At 41.8% G+C, this 26,050-nt stretch overlaps 1 protein-coding gene across 2 annotated transcripts in view; it reads left to right on the forward strand.

The window, feature by feature from the left end:
- Positions 1–4,157: 4,157 nt before the first annotated feature.
- aig1 (androgen-induced 1 (H. sapiens)) overlaps positions 4,158–26,050 on the forward strand; it is a 109,032-nt gene continuing 87,139 nt past the window's right edge. The window contains exon 1 of one of the 2 annotated variants that reach the window (XM_062550787.1): positions 4,158–4,372. In XM_062550787.1, the coding sequence (XP_062406771.1) occupies positions 4,232–4,372 (141 nt within the window). In that variant the 5' untranslated portion in view covers positions 4,158–4,231. The remainder of the gene's footprint in view (positions 4,373–26,050) is intronic. The other variant, XM_062550786.1, reaches the window with a different exon arrangement.

A 26,050-nucleotide genomic window follows, 5' to 3' on the forward strand; every position in this document is an offset into this window, starting at 1 on the left:
TTGTTAAGGCATCAAGACCCAGCTAGCAATTACACGCGGGCCGCTTCCGTAAAACCTCCGGCGCTGTCGGCTGAGTTGCGGCATCGGCGCCCTGCTAGAAATTAGGAGCGGGCCGCTTCCGCAAAACCTGCGGCGCTGTCGGCTGATCTCGTCCTCGGCTGAGTAGTGGCAACCACAATTGGGCCAGGTCATTTTGCCACCTGCAGGCAAAGTCTTTTTAAAGCAAGTCACGTCACTCGGCAGCCATATTGGCCATGGGGTCGGGCAGCGACTTTGACCGGAACAAGACCAGGCTCTATCTAAATGAATGGGGAGAGAGCTGGATGTCCGTGTTCCGAGGTGTAAGAGACATAAAAATCACATGTTTGAAATCGCGATGAAAATCTGACTAAAATCGCTGAAAAGGTTTGGTGGTTTTGTATCAAATTAACGCTTTAAAAGCCTTTTTCTTACTGGTAATTTTGGACTGCGCATGCTCTGTTCTTCACGACGCAGCTTTCAAAAAGCGTGACCGCCAAGGATCGGCGAAATTATTGGAGCAACGGCACTGGAAGAGGCGGGACGTGCAAACCATAGCCAACCGGTGTAAACAACCGCCATCTTTCGCGTTACGAAGTTACCCCATGCTTTTCAATGGGCGATTTTTCCAGTGCAGTGTCTCCTCATATATAAGTGTCTCTGCTGCAGGCCGCTGCTCGACAGCTGTTAACTGGGCGCTCGGCTCAGACCCTTTTTACCAGTATGAAGCCGATTTCAACGGCTACTGCAGCAATCGTCAAGCACGCAGTCAGCTCAAGTCATCACTGGAGTGTGCATAACTTTGGATGAGAGAAGACGCCTGACTTCTGCTGATTCTGCGAAATACGGTGAACTTGAGGTAAGTCTTGTTTAACATTCCCTATAAAGCATCAACAATTGAGTTCCCTTAACATTTTACATAAACTACTACATTCGTGTTATTACTAATGAAATGTTGACCCACTTTGTCCGCGAAGTTCCTTCGTCCTATCCCTCCAGATGAAACGAAAAGAAAGAATTCAGAAATGTAATTCAATTAACAATCAGACAACAACCGAAAATTCTTAATCATGCCGGATTAAAGTATAGGCTATAAAGGGGGATCAATAAGGTGTAACGATAGCTGTTTAGCTCAAAGGTAAACATTGGCTAAGGGGCTAAAACTAGCTGGGATGTTAGCTCATATTTCTTTGCAGCTTGGATGCAATATATGGGTTATTTACGAGCTCAGTCTTCGACTTGTGGAAGAAAATAAATTGGAACAAAATCCTACAACTGACTTTTTTCATTTTTATTCTGAAAACTGGTGTCTCGTGTCTCTTTCTCATACTTTTGTACTGGTCCAGTAGGCTAGCATATTACGGTTACAGAGACGTGCTACACTCAATCAACTAGCTAACATGCTGCCGTCTTTTTTTTCTTAGATGCAGTCCGCCGGAATTCCCTGACTAAAGACTCCACATAAAAGCTCCTCGATAGCACCAGGTGGATATAGCTGACCTCCGACAGAGATGGTGAAGCCAGAGCAAACCGGTAGACATCGTAGATAAGTTTCAAACTCAAATGCAGTGGACTAGTTAAATGTTTCAAAGTATTCCCAAGCAGCAAAACACGTTATTTGAACCAAAACAAACGTTTTATTTAGGTTGTATTTTGGTTTCAAATAAAACAGACGTGCATAGTACGTTATTTAAACGTGCTTGATGGCACCAGTACAAATAACCCTATTAAAAACGTCCATTGCACGTTGTAATCTGGTGCCAAAAGACACGTGCAAAACCCAACGCATCTAGCACCGATTCCAACGTCAACAGAAGATGCAATATCGGTTTCAATTTACACCAACTATTACAAACTAAAAAACAACGTAAATTGCACGTTCAAAATGGGTGTAAATCACAACGTTTTATAACGAACGTATCTGACACTTACTTTCAACAATGAATGAAGGTGCTGGTTAACACCAAATACTAACGAGGGGGAAAACGTGTGGAAAACGTGTCAGACACGTCTGAAAACTTCAATTACATTTCGTGTCAGGCTATTGAGATTTGCTTCCCAGCATGCATTGCAATTCAGTTGCTTAGTTTATTGGCTGTATTATTAGTTTGAAACAACGTGGTTGGGACATTTTAGCTTAGGCTAGCACTCAGTTGATGTTGTTATCTACGGATAAGACCACTGATGTAATTGTTTATTAGGAAAAAAATACACCGTAGACATGAAAGTATTATACCTAAACCGGTTTAAATATCCAGCTGACAGTTATTAATATTATCCGAACGTGGTCGTTGAACTTCAAGACGTATGGAACGGTGAGTTAACACAACGTAATAATTCAAATCTAATGTCGAATCTGTTATCATGAAGCTGTGCGGTAGTTGTTTCCCTCCCATGGTTACCAAGGTTACAACATCGTGAAACAGACAGTCAACAGCAAAGATTCTAGAGTGGACAGATGGCATTGCGGTGTCGAAAGCGAACAGATTATCACGTTTATTTAATGTTTTTTTCACAACCATTGTGTTTAACACCCTTTTTCAACGTGCCCAAAACGTACATGGACACTTAATATGAACTATTCTGGAACGTGTTAAAAGCGTAATCGGGAACCTACACATTTACCAAAAATGAACGGATTTCTGAACCAATTCTGAACGTGTCTGAAACCAGCTTAGCACTGGAAAAAACCGTGTACAACACGTATGTTTGCTGCTTGGGTTTGAACTGTTGGTTTTAGGCTACATGAATGCTGTGATGTATAGTCCAATAAAAATGCTTTAAACTTGAAAACTGTCTGATTTATATGCAGATTAGGCATATCTTGTATAAAGAACTGCAATTCTAGTATTAACTTGACACGAATGGAAATCAATAAAACCCAGACAATGAACTGGACGGGGGGCTTTACGGGGTTCCGCAATAGGGCCTCATTACAGCCGAGCGCTCGGAGAGCAATCGGACCTAGATTCATGCCGAGGATTGGCCGAGTGTTTTCGCCTTAATCGGGCCGCGTTACAGCCGAGCGCTCGTAGAGCAATCGGTCCTAGATTCATGCCGAGGATTGGCCGAGTGTTTTCGTTTTAATCGGGCCGCGTTCGGCCCGCACAATTTTTGCTGCCTGGGGAAGCATATCTTCACTAAAAATGTAGTAAATACCTCCTCAATTAATATAAAAACTGAGTGATTATGATCACTTGTTACACTTACTGTACTGCAAAATGTTATTGAATGGCCATGCAAGTATAAGCAGTAATGCAAAGGCAAAGCGCAGTATAGCCTAACATTACCAAAGTTTGCATGAATGTCAAAAAACAAATGGTTTAGCCTAATATTCAGCTGACTTTGATCTATCTAATGATACCCTTTGTTGTTGAATAATTTTATGCTTATACTTGATGTAAGAAAAACACAAAAAGTTGTTTTTCTCAGTTTGCCATTTTTGCTGATAGGCTACTGCTCTTATAGCCTTTGTAGGGCAGAGCGGATGAAAACTGAAAATTAATTCTTACAATTATGGCCCAAAATCCCACCAATCGACCTCCAGATGGTCTCCTTATGGTAAATGTTGTGGTATAACTTGTTGGTCATGTCGTAGCCTATAGCTCTACATGTTCACTCACAAGAACAACTAGCTGTTCGCGGTTGGCATCTTTTTTCTTTGTTTTGGTCGCCATTTTTGAATTTTTTCTGAAAAAAGAATGACGCAAACTCTCGTTCATTGGTCAGCTGTCAAAAAAACACTTGACGCGGGGTGTTTTTTCTTGGAGAGTAGAAATTTCTCAACTTGAAAACCACCCGGGGTAGGTGGGAAAAAACGCCGGTGGCGGTGGTTTAAAAAGCGCCCAGTAGGTCTACCTTTAAAAAAAAAAAAAAAAAAAACCTCTCTGTATCATAGGAATATAATGTAAAACATCCACCCGCAACCGGTGAAAAATCATCCTCGTGTGAACACCCCCTATCTTTGGTATTATTTTGTCCACCCATCAGTTTTAAAATGCGAATTTCCCTATATTATGGAATTTCCAGGCCTCACATCCAGCTCCTACGGCGCAACGTTGATGCATGTTGCTATAGTAACAGCAGCCTGCAGCTGTGCTGTGCTGTCCTGTCCTGCGTTCTCTACGCAACCACAAGGTCTCAAAGACGAAGGATCCGTCACAGTCCCCACGGATGAGAACGATTACTTGACAGTAGCTGACAGAGCAAGAAAATGGCGCTTATCCCCTCACAAATATTGAGAATAGCTATTCTTCTCTCGTATTTCTCTGTTCTCTGCAATTATAAAGCTATAGACATGCCTGCTCATCAAACCTATGGTGGTAGCTGGAAGTTTTTAACGTTCATAAATCTGGTAAGTGTAAATTGCTCCATTCCTACACATCTTGGATTGTGCGACCTACTGTCCTAGTACAGTATCGATTACTTGTAGGCTAGGCTACATGTCAGAATTTAGCGTTTTATGACGTTATGCGGCTATGTAAAAAGAAAAGAAAACAGTCGCTCAAAGTCATAGGCTGGTGCATTGCAGGGTGAATTAGATTAAATGAGTTGGGGCTAACGTTAACGGTGCTTAAATGACTTGCATTTCTTACATGTGGGGCCAGAATCATTGTTGTGCTGGTTGAATGCCCTACTGTTTCTATGAAGCATGTGTCTCGTAGCAGTTCGTAGACTGCCGCACGGTGTTGCCATGTAGGTTATTATCCGAAAGCAATAAAGCATGCACGGGAAAACAACAAAACACTCTGGATTTACTTGGTTTTATTGTAGGCCTACATTGGTTGCACATGAATGAAATATCTCTGAATTCTCTCTTGAATTAGTTAGCAGCAGGTTTGCTGGATATTCGTTTTCGAAAGCCTGGGTGGTTTCCTTTTGCTGGATATTCGTTTTGGAAAGCCTGGGATGGATGACATAAACTGGACAGGATATTGTTCTCCAGGTCTCCACAATTGTCCTTACAGCCCCTGTTGAGACAGATCATGCAATCAGCACACATTACATCCCTTGGCTAATGCAGTTGTGAACAATAACATAGCTTTAAGTTAAAAATTGTCTTAAAAACTTAGGGAAAAGCTTACTAACAAGCGCTTACAAAATGACCAAAGGAAAACAGACCATCATACCCAGACAGCAAAATGACTCCGTAGCGGATCCGCCGCGGAGGTACCGCGACTTCTGGAACGCGGGTCCGAAAATGCGTCCACTTGCACACCGAGGCGGGTCCGACCAGACGCAGCTGAGTCATTTCGGACCCGCGAATTAAACAGCGTATCGATCCGCCGCGGATTCATTTCGGAGGCGTTTATCATCCTCCCGGATCCGTTTAGGACCCGTTCATGAAGCAGTTCACCTGGCCTATATCCCAGCTGATTTATCTTATTATGGCCAAAACTATACTACAGAAATACACTGTATAGCCTAATCTAACTGGCCAACATAGATAGCACGTACTAGGCTACATAAAGTAAGTTTTGTATCAACCAATATGACATTAAAATGACTTTATACATTCAATTCAATAAATGATTAAGTCAAAATCTATCATGTGAAGCACCTTGTGGTTTTACAGCCAAATACCTTCATTGTGTGAAACAGTAAGCATTAGAATATGGGTTTTACAGTACATGAATTCAACTCTGCTACACTACAGCCTACAAGTTATTAATCAGTACAAACTTTAACTCCTTCATGCAATTCCTAAACAATAGTACACATTTGTCACCGGCACCTCAATGTTCAATGAAATAAGTCATCGTAGACAATAAATACCATAAACAGATAATAAAGTAAAATTAAATGCAACCATAAATAGTGTCAAACTTTTTTTATTATTATTTAATGAATATTTATGTTTCAAAACACAGATAACCTTCATACCAGACCATTGTTTTTCTTAGTTGGACATAACAGTAGCCTGATCTTTTTGGGTAGGGATGCTGACAGTTAAGACACCTCCTTGAGCTTTTCCTGTTTGCTGGGCTGGTTGAACTGCTGTACTGAATCAGAAGCCGCGGCACAGGGCATAACTCTCTCACAGCATCTGTAATCATACAAGCATAACAAAATGAGTTACGTTTGGAAGCATATACAGTACATAACTACTTTTCAACTGAATGTCAACAACATGAATATAAAGGTACCACCACCAGCAGGCTGCTGTAATGGTGACACAATCCATCACCTGTAACTAGACAGCTACACTGGGACCAAGTGAAGCACTCTGTTCGCAGAGCATGAAAATAGTTTTAGAAGACGAGTCTAATTTTTTCAAACATACTGTACATGCCGCCATCACATCTAGTGTAAAGAGTTCCATTGATTACAGTGTTGCAGCAGATGCTCTGCAAACGGAATGCTTCTGTTATGTGCACAGTGTAGTCTTCCAGTAAATATAATGAGGGTTTAAGACATGTTGGCAAAGGCCTGTTACTTGAAAATGTAAAAAGGCAACAGAAAAGTGGTTCACAGAGACAAATACTTGTTAGTTATACAGTACTACAGCATTTGCATGCACAGATCAAACAAAAATGATGCTGATTATAGAGCTTTGTAGGTACTGGAAATGAGGAATTTATCAAAGTAGACTAAAAACATTTTTCATGTTGAAATGTATCTGCAATTCATCCTTACCTGGTAAAAGCAGTTGCAGAGGCCTTTAGTAATTTCTCTTCTGAAATAAAAATATGTTGTACATTTTATTAGAGAGCTTTTGAGGTAAACAGTGGATTTTATTACAGCAGAGAAAGGCATTTATGCAGGTTGACATTTACCTTCAATTCATCCTGAACTGGTAAGACCAGTTACAAAGGCATATGGTTATCTTATATGACTAATGTGTGGACCAGAAGGTCAAATAAATCAAATGTAAATCTGTATAGCTTACTTTATTGGGTGGCAGGACAGGACGAGAAAGGCTAGACCCCCAAACCAGGCTTGAGCTATTTGTGAATGGCCTGTAACACATATACATAAATATGCATTACTTCTATCATCAGAAATAAATTGCCAAATAGTTATCATAACCACTAATACATCCAACTCAAATAACTCAAATGTAAAACTGTATAGCTTACTTTATTGGGTGGCAGGACAGGATGAGAAAGGCTAGACCCCCAAACCAGGCTGGAGCCACTTGTGAATGGCCTGTAACACATAAATATGCATTACCTCTATCATTAGAAATAAATTGCCAAATAGTTATCATAACCACTGACACATCCAAGTCAAATAACTCAAATGTAAAACTGTATAGCTTACTTTATTGGGTGGCAGGACAGGATGAGAAAGGCTAGACCCCAAACAGGCTGGAGCCACTTGTGAATGGCCTGTAACATAAATATGCAATACTTCTATCATCAGAAATAAATTGCCAAATAGTTATCATAACCACTAATACATCCAAGTCAAATAACTCAAATGTAAAACTGTATAGCTTACTTTATTGGGCGGCAGGACAGGATGAGAAAGGCTAGACCCCCAAACCAGGCTGGAGCCATTTGTGAATGACCTGTAACACAGATACATAAATATGCATTACTTTTATCATCAGAAAGAAATCGCCAAATATCTGTCATAATCACTAATACACCCAAGTCAAACAAATCAAATGTGAAGCTGTATAGCTTACTTTTTTGGGTGGCAGGCCATGATGAGAAAGGGTAGACCCCCAAACCAGACTGGAGCCACTTGTGAATGACCTGTAACACAGACACATAAATATGCAGTTAACTTTATGGTAATGAGCTATGACACGGTTTGGCGTCAACTAATCAGAATGTCAAACTCGCAGGATTGCTGCTTGTGGTTTGTTCAAATGTTTCACGTCATGGCTTTGACGCTTTCGGCACCGAATGCGCCGAACTGGGTTGAGCGGCGGGCTATGAGCTTCACCAGCGACTTTGACGCTTTTGACGGTTTTGGTCTGAACGCACAGTAACTGTTGTCATCAGGGGGAAAAAAGGCAAATATTTATTATTACCAATATTACACCCCATCTCTCTCTCCCACTTGTTTCCTGTCTACCTCTTCACTAGGGATGCAACGGTTTTCAATAATTTATTGAACCGTTCGGTTTGGCCTGTTCGGTTCAATAGACTCACCTAAACCGCAATATTTCGGTATACGCGACATTAAACTTTTTATTTAATACAAGGTTATTGCGCGCGCGTAGCCTGGGAGCGATAGAGAGGAGTGCTTAGGACCCGGGGGATGCGTTTTCTCTGACTATTCAGCTTGCCTCTCGTCAACCTTGCAACAACCAATCAGAATTTTACTGAATTTCCCAAGAGCCAATAAGCGCGTTGAAATGCAAATGAAGGAGTCATGTGAGAAGAAACAAACCTTACCGGCGGCTGCATGATCATGGCGACATTTGAAGTAGCCCACGAACAAGGCAAAAAGACCGTCAGTAAACAAAGCACAGTGTGCATTGCAAGCACTGCTTCACAACGATCACCTAATAAAGGTAACACATCCAACATGTCGGCCCACTTGCGCCTTCATCACCCGGCTGTAACCTTAAGTGGAGCAGCACGGAGAGTTAGTTTGCCACCGAAAACCCAACCATCCATTGCTGCAGCCTTTCGACAACAATATTCCTATAATTCCCAAAGACATAACGAATACGACGGCGTATTAGGGCCACGTACTTTGTAAAGACGCAAATTTGCCACTTTAGAAGGTCGAAAATTTGCCACATTATAAAGTCTGTGTGTAACAGTGTAACCGGTGGTTTCTGCCCTGCGTTGATTGCTCGCTAGAGTAGCTTAAGAAAGCGTGACGCCGACACAGCTGAGTGTATTCTCTTTTTGATAGTTTACTGGAAAATATTGTAGGGATGGGAGGTTATAGGAGATGGGGAGGCTGACATGTCATTCCAAACTCGGGTCATTTATTTTCCTGACGTTGTACATGCTAGGCTACGGGCAGCGGGATGTGTCCACTCGAAAAACAATAAACTCACTGCTAAATCAGCCAATCGCTCGTCCACTCGTCAATCACACAACTCTCTCGCACACACACGCACACACACACACACACACACACACACACGACAGGAGACACAGGGGAAACAGACACTTTGTGAAGTGGCAAATTTGCCACTTTCTTCTCGGAATATTGCCCCCCCCCCTGACAACAGGTTGCAATAATGTTCATTTCATTGTTCTAATATTTTTAATGCTGCACTGCACTTTTGTCTATGTTTACATTTTTTACGTTCATAAAAGAGGACAGGGCAGGCACTCCCAAATCAAATATCCATTTGAAACTACACATAATACTACCTCACCAATTATTTTGAGAAGATTTTCAGAATTGTTCACTACTTTTTTGAGGGTGTATAACAGTTAAGTATTTTCTTTAAATGTGTGAAGAACAGTGAGTTTATTAAATAAATAACTACACATTACTTTATGCTGCACTGCACTATGGATAACATTGCCTGTTTATGACAGAAGGCAATGATGGTGTTCTTTTCTTTTAATACATTTTTGTGATTCTGCTTCATCTGTGTCAGGCTATGCATTTAATATTTTCTCTGCAAGTGTAAGTAGAAGCACATTGTTGATTTGAAATAGAAAAGGCAAATATAGCCTCCTGTATGCTAGAGCCAAGATAATATTGATATATTGAAACCGAACCGTTACCGTGGCCCAAAAACCGTGATACAAACCGAACCGTGGCAAAACTGTACCGTTGCATCCCTACTCTTCACTGTCCTATCATAATAAAGGCAAAAAGGCCAAAAAATACACTTAAAAAAAAAAAAAAAACTAATGCCTCTAATGCGTTTCTCCTTTTCAGTCAAATCATGCTCCAAAAAACTTTCAGCATTAAATGACCTCATTGACGGCAGTTTCTTCATAAAACAAATGGCTTCGGGATTTGTGCCCTTATATTTTATAATAATAATAATAACTAGAAAATGTAATTCCATGTAAATGCAAAAAGGTTGCTGACTGTGTAAAACATTCCTATTAGGTCTATAGTTAAAAAGACAACTAGGCTACGTACAGAAGAATAGATAAATAACAATAACCCACATTTCCACTGAAATTACTTGGAAAGTCACATTTAAAAAGTGATTTATGAAAATGCATCAAAATTGTGGATATAGGCTATTATGGAAAATAACTCTTCATTTAGGCCTATTAGAATTTAAGACTGAAATGAAGTTGGCAACTTCAAACGAGTTGCAAGAGCTGACACTTTAGTAGCCTACAGTGAAACGACTGGTAGGATAGCTTATATAGCCTTCATATCTACACGAATGCAGGTTAAAAGTAGGCCATAGACTTAAACACCATTGGAATACGGAATACAATGTCAAACAACGCCAATCAACTATGATGCAGCAACAGGTAGGATATCTAGCAAATGTAACGTTAGCTTACAGTAGGATATTTGTACAGGATGAGCTAGTATGTTCTTCGAAGTGTCTCCAGGTGTGTGATTGTCCTAATAGGAATGTACAAGCTGTTAACAAAGGTTTTTAATTTGTGAATGATACCGAAAAACCTAGCCTGGAGCAAGTTTGGTTGTCGTTAGCTAAATACAGTGTTAGATTTACGTTGACGTTAGGTTGTCTTTAGCTGTTGATAACGTTACCGAGAGCAAACCGGTTACTGTAACGATATAAACAAATCAAGTTAGGAGTAGCCTAACAGGAGACAAGACGATAACGTCCTGGTTTACAGCAGCTATGGCATGGTAGAATGTTTTCATAGCTGTTAGTAGCCTACTCAGCACGCAGCTACAGTTTAATGAGTAGACAAAACATTCAGGTTGCAGCGGTGGCATGGCTTTAGTTTGGATCAAAGATCCTTGATTACTGACAGCTGAGCACTGACGTAACAATTAGTCTTTGCCGCCAAAGGATCTCAATGTAAACTCTATGGGAATTTTAAACTCTTTTATCGTAAATATCTCAAAAAGTATGAAGTTCACAAATGTCAAAAATACAATCGTCAAATCTCCGTTACAAGGTCTTTGTAGGAGTGCTTGAATGACGTCAAACGGTTAAGTGGTTTTAGCGTTATAAATCGTTGATTTTGGTCGGAGGAAGAATAATTATCCCGATAATAAAAAGAACAGGGATAACAGTACATTGCATTTACATGCAATGTAATAATAATAAATTTTATTTGTATTGCACTTTACACCAAATCAATGACCTCAAAGTGCTACAATGCACACACACACCCAAAAAACAGGATAAAATTAACAGAAGAATTAAAACAAGCAGATAAAATTAAGCTAAAACCAGCATATAAAAACAAGCTAAAAACGATCATATAAAATTAAACTAAAAACCAGCATATAAAGAAACTTTATGAAAGTTAACGAGTAATCTCTACTATTCAATTGAAAAAGTCACCAGGAAACACGCCTGAAAACCAGAAGTTTTAGATTGAATAGTAGGCTGGTTTCTCGCTAACGTGTACAAATGTAAGGGCACGAATCCTGAGGGTATTTCTTGCTGCCATCTACGAGTTCAACAAGTTTCAAACAGGTCTGAGCATGCGCGTGACATGGCGCATAGCTTGCATTATTAGCTGCTATAGAACTAGCTATCGATACGTCGTTCATAATTTAAAATCACAAACGTTATCTTATCCAGGGGTGCGTTTCTAGAAAGCGTCGTTTGCTAACTTGCGTCGCAATCTTGGGAGTTCGCTCCGTCGTTCTTGAATTTGGTGTTTCTAGAAAAGGTAGTTCAAACTCTCAATTGCAAACAAGGACGCAAAGTTTGGTCGTTTGAACTTCTGCCCCTGGGCAGTCGCACCTGTGTCGTAGCTTGGGAGTTCCAGTTGGTGATGTCGTCAGTGCAAGATCGCCTGACCAAAAATCACAAGCGCCCAACCAAAAATCACTAAGTTGTTGTTTTCTCGTGACTCAATGATTGCGCTATACTGTAGGCTAATATAAATTAAAATACCGTTGGGCTCATTCTTGCTACGTGTGTTACCTTTCGTTCATTTGCGTGTTGGTTTGCGTTTTGGTAGGCTACTGTTATGATATTTACAAACCCTCGGGTCAAGCACACCGTTCATTAGTATAGTGGTTAAGGCAGGTGGCTTACCATCACAACATTGTAGGTTCTTTTCCCGTATGCATCACACATGCTTTTGTTTCTGACTAGTGAAACGTGGAAATAACCCTAATAAGTAATGTCGTGGAACTATTAAACTGATGTCGTGTTCCTGGCCACTCGATGTAAAGCAATTAAATATATTTAGGGTCTAACCTATTGTTGTGTGTGGTATGCCTGCTCTTACTCAAAAGTGACATGGAGAGGTAAGATGCGAACTTGGGCCGCACGCGCAATGTACTGACATGCAACAGCTGAACCACCAGACACCGACTTAGTATTGTGATAATTTGTAATTAGTCTAGGCCATATATTTTGAACATATATTTTTTAGATATTTCACACAAATAAGTACATATATTGGACAGCTTAAGCAAACTGTTTCATGTGCTTGCATAGGTTTACGTTTTTTCCTGATAGCAATGATAATGCCAGCATGAATCACTTTGGGTTTAAATTAGACACGTCGACACATAGTGGGTGCCTCTCAACATCCCTTCTCGATCCTCGGTCCTCTATCCCATTGTTGCCGCCCCATCATTAAGTGAGGACGAGGATCGAGGAAGGAAAGGAGGATCTATAAAAGACAAGTGATAGGCATCCAGTGACAGAGAATTTCTAGTGGGTGGGGTATTATACGTTGACACTTTTTCCACCAATGAAATGTGGAACAACGGTGTTCGAACACCGGAGGTAGCGAATTGCGACACAAGTATGATGCTTTCTGGAACACTGTCTGAAACACTGTCGTTGTTTGATCGCAAGTTGCGTCGCACCACGGTGGTTTAACAACGCCGTTGCTAACTCTTCTAGAAACGCACCCCAGGGCTACCGCCGTTCATTCCGACATACCAGCACTCCGACATTGACGTCCAATTGTCGTAGTGGAGGCATGTCTCTTTATGGGAGAAAGTCCCACCACTCCGACATTTTGTTTTTTCATGGTCGCAGTGGCGGTATTTAACTTTTTTTTCAAACAACGTGCCATTCCGACATGAGGTCATTAATAGGCTATTAATGTCATAACTATATCCAATTGTGTAAAATAATAAAGATTCACATTTAAAATGTCATTGTGAAGACTTCTTGATATGGTTATGTGTCTGTTCCGTGCACGACTCGGGGAAGTGAAAGCAGTTCATGGCAAGTTTTCTTCTCTGTCTCATCATTCGCGGACTAAGTGGAGCTAAATTAAGTTATTATCACTTCGTCTATTTTATGGCTAAGAAGGTTGTATTTGGTATCTGTGGATAGCTCTAGCTCTCCTCTTTTATCTGACATGCAAGCCGTATCTTTTTAACCACGGTTTCACGAGTAAATCAAACGAAAGCGGTAGCCGAAGCTATATGATTCTTATTTGTTTGTCACTTCGTCTGTTTCTATAACACAAAAGGATTGATGTGTTTGGTATCAATGGAAAGCTCTGTTTCTCCTCTTTCATTTGATATGCGTGTTATGTCTGTGCGATGCCTGGTCCCGGAGTAATTCAAGCGAGAGCAGTGGCTGCGTGGGTGAACGCAGAGCAAGACTGTAAATATGATACTTTCATTTAAATTCATGATTTTATTTTCATACTTGATCGTACAGACACGTGTCTAGTCTCGTTGGAAGCCCCGGTTCTGAGCTCTTTCATGCAATATAGGTCTCATCTCGCTGTGACTAATAATCGTGGAGCAATGTAACAGAGAAGAATGGTTGTGTTTTTTGACGCAGTTTGCGTCCGTCGGGCTCATATAGGTCCGTTAAATTGACGTGGGAAAAAAATAGGATTTGTAAACTGTCGGAATGGGGGTACTAAAATGTGTCGGATTGGCAGCATGTCGGAATAACACCATGTCTGAATAGCGGCATGTCGGACGAAAGTGATGTCGGACTGGCAGGATGTCGGACTGCCGACATGTAACCGCACCCCAGGACAGGTAAACAATGTGAAACCAGCCTCCCTCCAAGAACAAAATAAGATGTAAACACATAAGTCTTCTTAAAGACTCCAACATCTAAGGAGTCCAACATCTAAGCTTTCATTAACGTTAACAAAAAATATTCATGACATTTTAACGTTATCGTTAGCCAACAAGCTAACGCTACCTCACGCAAACCAACTTGTTGTTCACAGGCATACATAAAGTTAGCGTTCAACCAAATCAAGCTTCGCTCAGTTTTAACTGAGTTTTGAGTTTAGCTTTGATTAAAAATTTAACAAAGCCCAAGTTGGACAAGATTTAGCCCTGTCGAAAGTGAGCTAAATTAGCTTGCGCAAGCTAGACGTTAGCTGGTGTGTAAATGTGAACAATCATCAGCTGGCCAGGGGTGCGTTTCTAGAAGAGTTAGCAACGGCGTTTTTAAACCACCGTGGTGCGACGCAACTTGCTATCAAACAACGACTGTGTTACACCTGTTTCCAGAAAGCATCGTACCTGTGTCGCAATTCCCTACCTCCGGTGTTCGAACACCGTTGTTCCAACAACGTTGTTGAGGACTCAGCGGCACATTTCATTGGTGGAAAAGGTGTCAACGTATAATACCCCACCCACTAGAAATACTCTGTCACTGGATGCCTATCATTTGTCTCTTATAGATCCTCCCTTCCTTCCTCAATCGTCGTCCTCACTGATCTACATAAAGAATGATGGGGCGCCAATAATGGGATAGTCGGAGGACCGAGCACCGACGATTGAGGAGGGATGTTGAGAGGCATCCACTACGTGTCGATGTCTATTTTCAAGCACAAATGAAGAATGCAAGTAATGTCACTGTCACCAACAAAAACCTAAACCTATTGTGAGCAAATAAAACAGTTTACTTGAGCTGGCCAATATTTGTCAGGAGTATTTTAGGCTACCATAGCCTACGTCAATTTCAACTCTTCGTTGGTTGGTTTGGCCTACTTACCAAGTGTAGCCAGTAATGTTAACGTTCCTGCAAAACGTAGGCTATAGGCCTACTAGCGTACCTTGTTTGTTTGAAATCTGTACGTTTTTATCAACAACGCTTTCCATTCACTTCTGCATACCTTTCCACACAATGTAGACTACTATTTCAGCCACAAAATGCATTTGAGAGTCAACAAGTCATAGTGCAACGGCAACGTCCACGTATACCACACGGACGACCGGGGTTCAAATCCTGCCGTCCCTTATGTCAATTGTGATTGTATGAATCACAACAATACTATGCACTTGTACTTAATTATATAGATGCTATATCTATTTCGGGAAATAACGGAACTGAAATGTAACGGCAGATGTACAATTTAGATATGTGCACTTTGTGGGTATTGAACCACCAATTTGGGTAGCCTGCTAGCCTACTGAAGTTACAAACAGCTCATAGGCGAAACAGTTGAGCCACATGTACATTTACTGTACGTGAAGGAGACAGCATATTTAACTATATATATATACTGTATACACTTTAAATTACTTAACGACTTCAGTGACAATAAACAGAAAGAGTGTTGATTGAAATATCTCACAAATTAGTGATGGTCTCATGTTAGCACTTGAAATAATGAGCAAAATAAAAGACATTGACAAATGGGGTATTGGTGCATTTTGCATTTTGGTGCAAGTTCAATGTGTGATTGAATTTCAATATGTAATGAGATGTTCATGGTTCAAAACTCTAGGCCTATTTAAGTCCATTTCTGATGTTCATCTTGTTCAGACACCATGGCACGCAAGCCCCAGTTCACAGCAACAGTATTAGAAATGCTTTTAGACGAAGTTCAGAAGCATAAAGACATTTTATTTTCCAAATTCAAAACAGCAATAACCAACTCCAAGAAAAAAACTGCATGGCAAATAATCACTACCAAAGTCAATGCAGTTGGGGAGGGGTGCAGGAGCGTGGAGGACATTAGGAACAAGTGGAAAGACTATGCCAGTGTCACAAAGAGGAGGGCTGCCGCCAGAAGAAGGGAGCATCATAAAACTGGTGGGGGAGTTAACACCGCGGCTGTCCTCACACCACAGGAGGAGAAAGTCCTGGGGATTTTGGGGCCAGTGGCACTGGAGGGCATCAGTGGTGGGATTGATTATCCTGTGTCCGGGGGCCCTCCACCACATCTCCTGTCCTCTGGGTCCGCCACTGATTCTGTGCCACTGGCTCTCCACACCCAGGATGCTCGTCGGCTCCCGAAAGACAAGACTCCCCTCCTGCTCCCTCCTGCATCAGGTACCTGCGGCAGCCCTCTTCCACCACAACGTCCACGTTCCTGCACTGCTTCAACCTCTGCTGCTTCAACCTTCCAACCAATGAATCTTCGCACCCACGGTCCTCGCCTGCGCCTTCCAAGTCCCCATGTCTGGTCCCCTCATGCATCACAGTCATCAACGCCAACAGCTGCAGCACCATCACTGCAGGACACCTCACCTGCCTCAAGCTCCCTCAGGCTGCTGTGTCCTTCTGACTCCCCTGGGTCCTCTCAGTCAGTGGGCTCCTCTACAGGGCAAATCTTACAGGGACAGAAAAGAAAAAAGAAAACCAAGAACTGTACCTGTAGTGAGGAGCTCCTTCAATCTGAGAGGACCAAAATATCAGAGCTGCAGGGGATCAAGGAAGAGCTGGCAGCCTTGAGGGAGCAGAAAGACAGACACCACGAGGAGGTGATGGCGTATAGACGCGCCAAGCTACAGATTTTGATGGAGCAAGCAGGTCGCCCATCTGTCACAATGTACATGCCTGCGCAGGGTGAGCATATACTCTAGGGTCATGTTCATTATCAAGTTTAATTCTTAGTGCACATGAGTATTTATGAATAATTGTGCCTTCCTCTCTTTTCAGATCCATAGATGTATGGACATGCACATGTATTTTCTTTTTTGTCTTTGCCTTTTCTTCCTCCTTTGTTACTTAATAAAAAATGCATTACTAATACAGATGCCTGATGTTTCATTAGGAACGCTAAATACACTGTATACAGGCCATATTGCTGTGTTTGTTTTAGTCACAGGTGAAGTATCATGCATGACTCATGGATTGTGCTAAAGAAAGTGGCCATGGCCAGGACGTCCACTAACCTCATGTCCAATGACATCCATAACACATGTCCAGTGTTGGCCATATATAACAGCACTCTTGTATGTCCTGAGCTGCAGGGATTACAAATGATGTCATACCAGAGATCACATATATCATTTAGGCACATTTCACTGTGGAAACCTGTACATAACACATTGTCGCCTATATTTTCTATCTTTGTAATACCAATCTTGATATTAGTCCTCATAGTGAAGCAACTAAGCATTTCACAACAAAAACTGCACCTACTTAAATGTGATACATGAAACCTACAGCCAAGTAAGGGATAATGTATAGAAAATATTTGGAAAATAATTCCCGACAGGGTTTTGCTTCGTCCTGAAGGGAATTATTTTCCGATAATGACCGGCGTTCTATACATTATCCCGCTTATTATACGGCTACTTGCCAAAACGAGAAGAAACGTAACACAATGTGTCTTTAGCAATGACTTAGCTACCGTTTCGTGGCTTCCGCTAACAAAAGAAATAGTTCGCCACACAGATAGAACGTGACTGTTGCCATTGACAGCGGTCATTATTTTTTTCAGAGGTCCTCTATCCAGAAATAATGACCGGTAGAACGTTGGGAAATCCCATTCAAGTCAATGGGGCGTTCTACTTGCATTGTGAAGAGCCGTATAATAAATTAAATATAATCCATATATAACAATGAATATACTAAAGTCTGACATGAACCAAGAACATGGTCTAAGATAAAAAGTCATGTTCTGCCTTGAATGCAGTTAAGTTTGTACATGACGGACAAGCTACAGGGCATGACATGATCACCAAATCCAATTAGTCAATTGACACCAACAACTGGCTTATTTTTTACACTTTTTTTTACTACCTGGGTGATATATTTAGCCCCCAAATTAATCAGGTATGTGATGTCATGTTAATGACCTTGTCACTCCAAACAGGTGATTATTATTACAGTGCATGAAAATGCACTGTACTGTTATTCCTAGACTTCTTATTCCTCTTCTTATTATTCCGCTTACCACTTTTTCTGCAAGCAATTGCTCTTCAACCGTTTAACTTAAAACTTCATTCAAACTCTGTAACGTAGGTCTTCTAATGGATCGGGTTGGTATGACTTTTCAACTTTGTAACTTTGATACTTTTTGAACTATTAAATAAAAACTATTAAAATTTCCCCATAGACTTAACATTGTGATCATGACATCATAGAATCTTTATGCAAATGTGAACCACTCAGAGCAAATCAGAAGCCTGCGTTGTACACAGAGGCGAGAGTAACAAAAAAAATCAGAAAACAATGGCGGCGGCCCTGGGGTTCGTAACAGGAAATATTAAATGTGAATTAAGGTTTCTTGACCACTTTTAATGGTTTATTTTGATACGGTTTGTTGTTTATATGCGACATAAATGTGTTCAGGACACAGATCATTGTAGGTTAATGTAAGCTCTCTAATGGTAGAGGTAGCTTGTTAGCTTGTTGACCCATTATAACCTATTGAAAACACATAGCAACTAAATCGCTAGCACACTGAAATGAACTACTATCATGTTTCTGTACAACATGACTTGTTGTCAACATAAAAACATTTAACGGATTGTTGTGTGTATGCCACCTGAACATACTTGGGCTAGATAAACCACTGGATATAATCTGAAGCACTAGACTGTCTCGCTAACTAGCAGGCTATGTAGGCAACAAACAACTTGGACTGGTCCGCTTGCTTCTGCTATTATTAGTCCACATCTGTGCGGTTAACGTAACAAACCAAACGATTTCCGACTAAAACAAATAGCCTAACGTTATCAACCCAGGCAAAATTGCTAGCCTAGGCTACTTGAATTAAAATAACGCAGACCACGAGAGACCTAGAGTTCAGCTGTAAATAAAGTTAACTTCACTGAATCAATTGATCACCGTCTTTTGGCAGGCGATTAGGCATAAATGTTTACCACCGTTAATAGCCTATTGTGAAACTCATAGCCTGCTTCATCCAAAGTTAGGCTACAGCCAGGATGAATATTGTAATACTCCAGACACTTTGTCACACTTGAGGGAAACTTCCCGTGCTTTATTTATCAACCAAGTAGCTTATATCACAAACGAGTTGCTGTCTTAGCCACAACTCACGCTTTTAACAGAGCATTCTTTAACAGACCTCTCTGTCCAACTCCTTCACTCTCCGACTCCGGTCCGACCTGCTCAAACAAACACACGCAAACACACGTACCTAAAACTCCACCCCTAAGTTCCCCTTAAAGGGACACAACTATTTCAGGAACTCAACAGGTTCGGCTACACAGCCTGCCGAAATGACCGTTGAATATTTTATCAATTTGAAAAATGTAGACCTAATCATTCAGCCAATTACGTCGGCGTCGCCTAACTGTGTGCAATGCACACCCTAGCTCTTCTACAGTCACAATAATGCAATACAATTATGATGTTTAACGTAGGCAATGTGAGCCTGCATGATAAACAGTAAAAGAATGACCTCTGAAGATTTCACCATTTCTAAAAAAAATAATTTATCCACGCATATTGTCTACTCAAATTATCTCTTGCTGTGATCCCTCGTGCTCTCATCCTAAATTGCAGAGTTTATTGTAGCAAAAAAAAAACAACCATTCATGGTTTAACCATAAATGCATGACTTCATATCACATAATATCGATGTTAGGTTATAAAATAAACTACGCCTAGTTTGCCTTTGGACTGTTCAAGAGCTCCATGCTGGTGTGTTATCTATATGATCAGTTTGGAAATTGTCCTTCTGTTTATCAACACTCATGTCTGATTCAATTACCACCTAGGAACCTCCACCTAATTTAGCAACCTACATAGCAGAGTAACCACTATGAATACCCTATGATAAACATAACAGCTATCTCAATTAGGCCTACCCTTGCAACAATATAGAATACATCGCAATCACCCTAGTAATGTTAACCCTCTACTGCAGCCCTAGTTTTTGTTTTTACGCACCCAAAGACTCTAATATTCGGAGTTTGAGCGCATCCGCTTTTCAAACCCTCTACTGCACACATTATTATGTTGCATGAAAAAAAAATATTCCACATCATTTTTTAGCTTATTTTAGGATATTTTATTGATAAAAAACATTTTTTTATTTTTTGGACCCCCCCTCTTCAAAATATTTTTTTGTTGCCTTAAGGCAACGTTGTGCCACAATGGTACAAATTCGCATAGGAAATTTCCCATTCACATAACATAGACAATGCTTATTCAGCAGTAGTAAATCACAGTTTTAACAATGAACATACTAATATGTAAAAATAAATCATTTGTAACATATGAAATGTAAAAACATTTGTCAGATTACAAACAGTTTGTCCTAATATGTTTATTTTCAATGTTAACGTATTGTAACAGTTTATGCTTATTTTCTTTTAAAGTATGCACACTCAGTAAACCTGAACCCCTCTACTACCTCCATACTGTCCACCCACCCCTCTACTACCCCATACCCACCCCTCCACTACCTCCATACTGTCCACCCACCTCTCTACTACTCCACCTACCCCTCAACTACCCTCACACCCAGCCCTCCACTACCCCATACCCACCCCTCAACTACCTCCATACTGTCCACCCACCTCTCTACTACCCCATACCCACCCCTCAACTACCTCCATACTGTCCACCCACCTCTCTACTACCCCTCCTACCCCTCAACTACCCCACACCCAGCCCTCTACTACCTCCATACTACCCACTCAGCCCTCTACTACCCCCATACTACCCACCCACCTCTCTACTACCTCCATACTACCCGCCCACCCCTCTACTACCCCCATTACTACTCACTGACCCTCACCCAACCCTCCACTACCCCATATTACCCACCCCTCTACTACCACCACTACCCAACCACCCCTCTACTACATCCATACTACCCACCCCTCTACTACTACCCCACCCACCCCTCTACTACCTCCATACTACCCGCCCACCCCTCTACTACCCCCATTACTACTCACCGACCCTCACCCAACCCTCCACTACCCCCATATTACCCACCCCTCTACTACCACCACTACCAAACCACCCCTCTACTACATCCATACTACCCACCCCTCTACTACTACCCCACCCACCCCTCTAGTACTCTCATACCCACCCCTCTACTACCACCCACCTCTCTACTACCTCCATACTACTCGCCCACCCCTCTACTACCCCCATTGCTACTCACCGACCCTCACCCAACCCTCTACTACCCTCTATCCCACCCCTCTACTACCACCACTACCCAACCACCCCTCTACTAAATCCATACTACCCACCCCTCTACTACTACCCCACCCACCCCTCTAGTACTCTCATACCCACCCCTCTACTACCCCCATATTACAAACTACAAACTATTTTACATCACATTTAATTTCTAAAAACATAGAGTTGTTCAACACACTCTCCTGTGCACCATTTTTACCAGATGTTTCTTTCTTGATTTCCCCGACATGCAGATCCCTCTGTTTTCGTCCGTAGAACACTCTTGTGTCCATTTTGTCTGTCAAAATGTGTTAAAATAAGTTATATAAAATGAAAACAAGGTTTAGCATACATATGTATACATTACATTGTAAGCAAATACTTGTGATAATATAATATACCCCTGACACACAAACAAAACAAAGTTCACAAAGACTATAAAAAAAGTACCCCTTTGACGCACAACGTTGCCCTGAGGCAACAGTAAGAAAACAGTGGTTATCTTAAAAATAAAACTAATAAACCTTCCCAAAACCTGTCAAAAGTCTTCTTTACACCTTCAGACACACTAACATATTTTTATTTTTAGTTTGTATCAGTTTAAATAACCTTAACAATGCAAATTATCTTACCTTCTTGTCACACCATGTGCTCCTGCGACCACCCATCAGAAAAGGAAGTCCCTCCTTCAATTGTTGCATCAAAATGATAACCACACCTCATTGGACCATACCTTGACAGTTTTTTCACAATTCTGATTGGTTTAAATAAATTAAAGGGACAAATTCTGGACATGGGACTTAACTAAACCTTACGTTGCCCGAGGGCAATGTTGTGCAGTAGAGGGTTAACAAAGACCACTTTCCATTCAATTCAACTTTCCATATCCACTTTCTCTCCATCCATTTACTTCCAACTATTTATTCCTTCATTAAACTGTCCTCCTATCAACATCCATTAATCTACCTATACACTAATCCAGCGAAACACGGAAGTAACACAACGCCGCCATTACTGCGTGCCTGGCTGCTAAGAAATTAGCCCGTTGGTTCCATAGGCGGCTGTTGCAGAGGTTAGCTGTCATTAATACACGTCTTAATACCTTATGGCGTTAATAAATTACCTTCATTGGTAAGTTTGGGTACAGTCTGACATCATTGATCCAATGTTCCCTTTCACCTGACATTTTCATTCATGAGCAGGACCTCTGTTAGACATTCTCTGACATGATGCTTTCATTGAAAAGCACAGGCAAGTGTCACTCGTCACACTCGCAGGCACGCAGTAATGGCGATATTCAAGATGGCAGTGCCCATAAAGTTTGCGCTGGATTATACATCCATTAAACTATTTGTCTATCAACATTCATTAAACTATCTGTCTTATCAACATCCATTAAACTGTCTACCTCTACACAGCCCTTAAACTATGTCTATTAAACTATCTGCCTATCAACATTTATTAAACCACGTCAACCTAGCAACCACCATATATGTCTTAGCAACACCTAACAATCTCAATTACCTATTTATAGATCAGTGGTAAATCCTCATTCGCTCAGTTTTACCCCATCTCTCTTTTTTTATATTATTTGTGTTAACTACAAATTATATTGTACATTTAATTTTTGGCATTTTCATGCACTGGTAATTCCTTGGAATTGCATTTCTAGTTGTAATATGTTCTTCAATATAAGAAGGGGCCCCTTGGTGCATCTTGAATGCTCAAACATGGCTGCGTTACAGCGCATTCTAGTGCTGAACCATAGGCGTCGAAGAAGTCGTGTATATGACACTAATGCACACATTAGAAGGCATTTCTGTCCATTGGATATCTATTCAGATGCTGCAATTATTGGAAAATACAGGCTGCCGGGAGCGACCATCAGGCAACTAATTGACAGCCTCGGGCCCCAGCTCCAGCGACCAACAGGGCGCACCTTTGCACTAAGTCCAACAGTGCAGGTGTTGGCTGCCCTGCGATTTTATGCCACAGGGAGCTTTATGGAGGTTGTCGGAGACGGTCTGGGCCTCAGCAAGGCCTCGGTGAGCCGTGCTGTAGCAGCAGTTACACCTTTGCTGCTACAGCATGTGCAATCCATCAGCTTCCCCACCACAGCTGATGAGATCCTGCAGGCCAACCAGGCTTTTCATGCAGTAGCCGAACTGCCGAGGGTGATTGGAGCAATTGACGGGACCCTCATCCGGATTGCGAGTCCGTCGCAGGATGAGCCCATGTTCATCTGTCGGAAGGGGTACCCGGGGTACCCGGCCATCAATGTACCATTTTTCACCAACGTGGTGGCAAAATGGCCTGGGAGTACACATGACTCCTTCGTCTGGGCCAACTCTGGGCTCCATGAGCTGGCCGAAGATGGGGGGTTTACTAACAGCTGGCTCCTGGGCGACAGTGGGTACCCTCTTCGCCCGTACCTGCTCACTCCGGTGCTTCAGCCAGCTACACCTGCGGAGCACAGGTACAACGAAGCTCATGCCAGCACCCGCAACATCGTGGAGAGGGCCATTGGCATCTGGAAGCAGCGTTTCCGGTGCATTAGCCACTCCAGTGGTGGCCTCCAGCTGGCGCCGGACAAATGCTGCTCCGTAATTGTGGCAACTGCTCTTCTACACAACTTGGCAGTGCTAGCAAATGCCCCGCTTCCTGAGGAGGGGCTGCTCCTGGAGGATGTGGCAGGTCCTCCTGATGTGCCACCCGAGCCTGGCAGACCCCATGCTACTGGGACAGAAACCAGGAGACGCCTTATTAATAATTTATTTGCTGATTGACTTTTATTTATTATTTTCTTTCTTTCTTTCTTTCTTTTTTACTTTGCCTATCTCTTTTTTTTTGGGGGGGGGGGGGCTTAGTCTATTGGCTTCAGTTGTCAGTTAGTCTATTGGCTATAGCTATCTTGTTGCTATCTTTTGTTTATTTGGTCTGTTTCTTTCATTTAGTCTTTTTTTTTTTTTTCACACATGATATATAAATATTAGTTTCAAACATTGCATTGCTTGAGATTGACAATGGTGTAATGGTTAGAACGCTAGACCCATGGGCAATTTTTAGATTTATTTTTGGGCTTTTTATGCCTTTATTTGGACAGAACAGTAGAGAGAATGACAGGAAGTGAGTGGGAGAGAGAGTCGGGGTGGGATCTGGAAAGGACCACGGGGCGGGAATCGAACCCGGGTCGCCAGCGTACAGTGCAGGTGCCCCAGCCAGTTGCGCCACTGCCGGGGCCACCCATGGGCAATTTAACAGAGAGTCATGACTTCAATCCTAGCATGGTCAAATATGTGACGCCTATTAACTTTTGAACTGTCTCTAGATGGCCGCGATATGAAATAGGCTAGGCTACTTACAGTCTGAATTACTGTATGTGTTACTGGTTTTGGGAATCGCTGTCACTGTCTTTAGCATCAACAGTATGACCAACATAGGCTACCCTGCCTATGATATGGTCTGTAAAACAGTATTTTTTTATCATGGTGATAGACTTACTAGCCTACACGAGTTTCGAACATCGGTCGCGCACTTACCATGCTGACCCCCTACTCGCCCCACCACTGACAATCTCCGTAAGGGGGAACGGAAGGGTCTATCTCTCCCTCGTGTAGCCTAGGTCTGTAAAGGCGAAAACACACGGGCTGTTCATGTTTTACAATGCCGTTTGAGACTTTTGACCAAAGCGACTCAAGAAGATGCTAAAAGTTAAGACATAACAATTTAAGATAAAATGTTTGATATCTTTGTATATTTTCAGACCGTCACAGACCATAATTGATATATGCACGTAAGCACCTACCCTAAGAATCGAACCGTCATCGTCCGAATTGAAAGCCATGTGCTTTAACCACTACACCATCAAACGGGACAAACATTTGTGAGACATGGTGGATATTGTAATTGTAACACTAGCCTATGACAAAGTAGCCTAATGCCACACTCAAATTAACATAGCCTATAGCAAAAATTAGCCCAACATGAGTCGGTCTTTTAATTAATATTAGCCAACAGCACAGCACAATCATTGAGACAAGAGAAAAATAACAACATTGTGATTTTTGGTTGGGCGCTGCCGGGCTTGTGATTTTTGGTCAGGCACTCCTGACACTGACGACATCACCAAACGGAACTACCAAGGTACGCCAGAGGTGCGACTGCCTAGGGGCAGTCGTTCAAACGACCAAACTTTGCGTCCTTGTTTGCGATTGAGAAATCCAAGAACGACGGAGCGAACTCCCAAGATTGCGACGCAAGTTAGCAAACGACGCTTTCTAGAAACGCACCCCAGTATAGCAAATTACGGATTATATCAGCAAATAAAGCTAGATAAGTAGGTAACTTGTGTTATGGGAGTACGTTTTCACTGAATATACTAGGTAACTGCATAAATAAAGCATATAGAAGCATACTTACAGTGAGTCCTCAGACACCGCTGTTTCGTCTTCCATTCCGAACTCCATCAGCGAAAAACCTGGGGAAGGAAACCGTTAGCGGAATTGAAGGGAGCGTTCGATGTGCGCATCCGCAAAGGGTCCGGCGTGGATCCGCCGTATGAAGGCGCGTTAACGGAGGCGAAATGTGTTCTGTGCCCGTATCCAAAACGGAGGCTGACTGTCAGGTAGGGTGGCCACCTATGTCTGACCAAAATCCTGGACATTTCGGCAACCCAATCAAGCCTTTTACGTA

Source organism: Sardina pilchardus, chromosome 12, assembly GCF_963854185.1.
Source record: "Sardina pilchardus chromosome 12, fSarPil1.1, whole genome shotgun sequence".
Lineage (NCBI taxonomy): Eukaryota > Metazoa > Chordata > Actinopteri > Clupeiformes > Clupeidae > Sardina > Sardina pilchardus.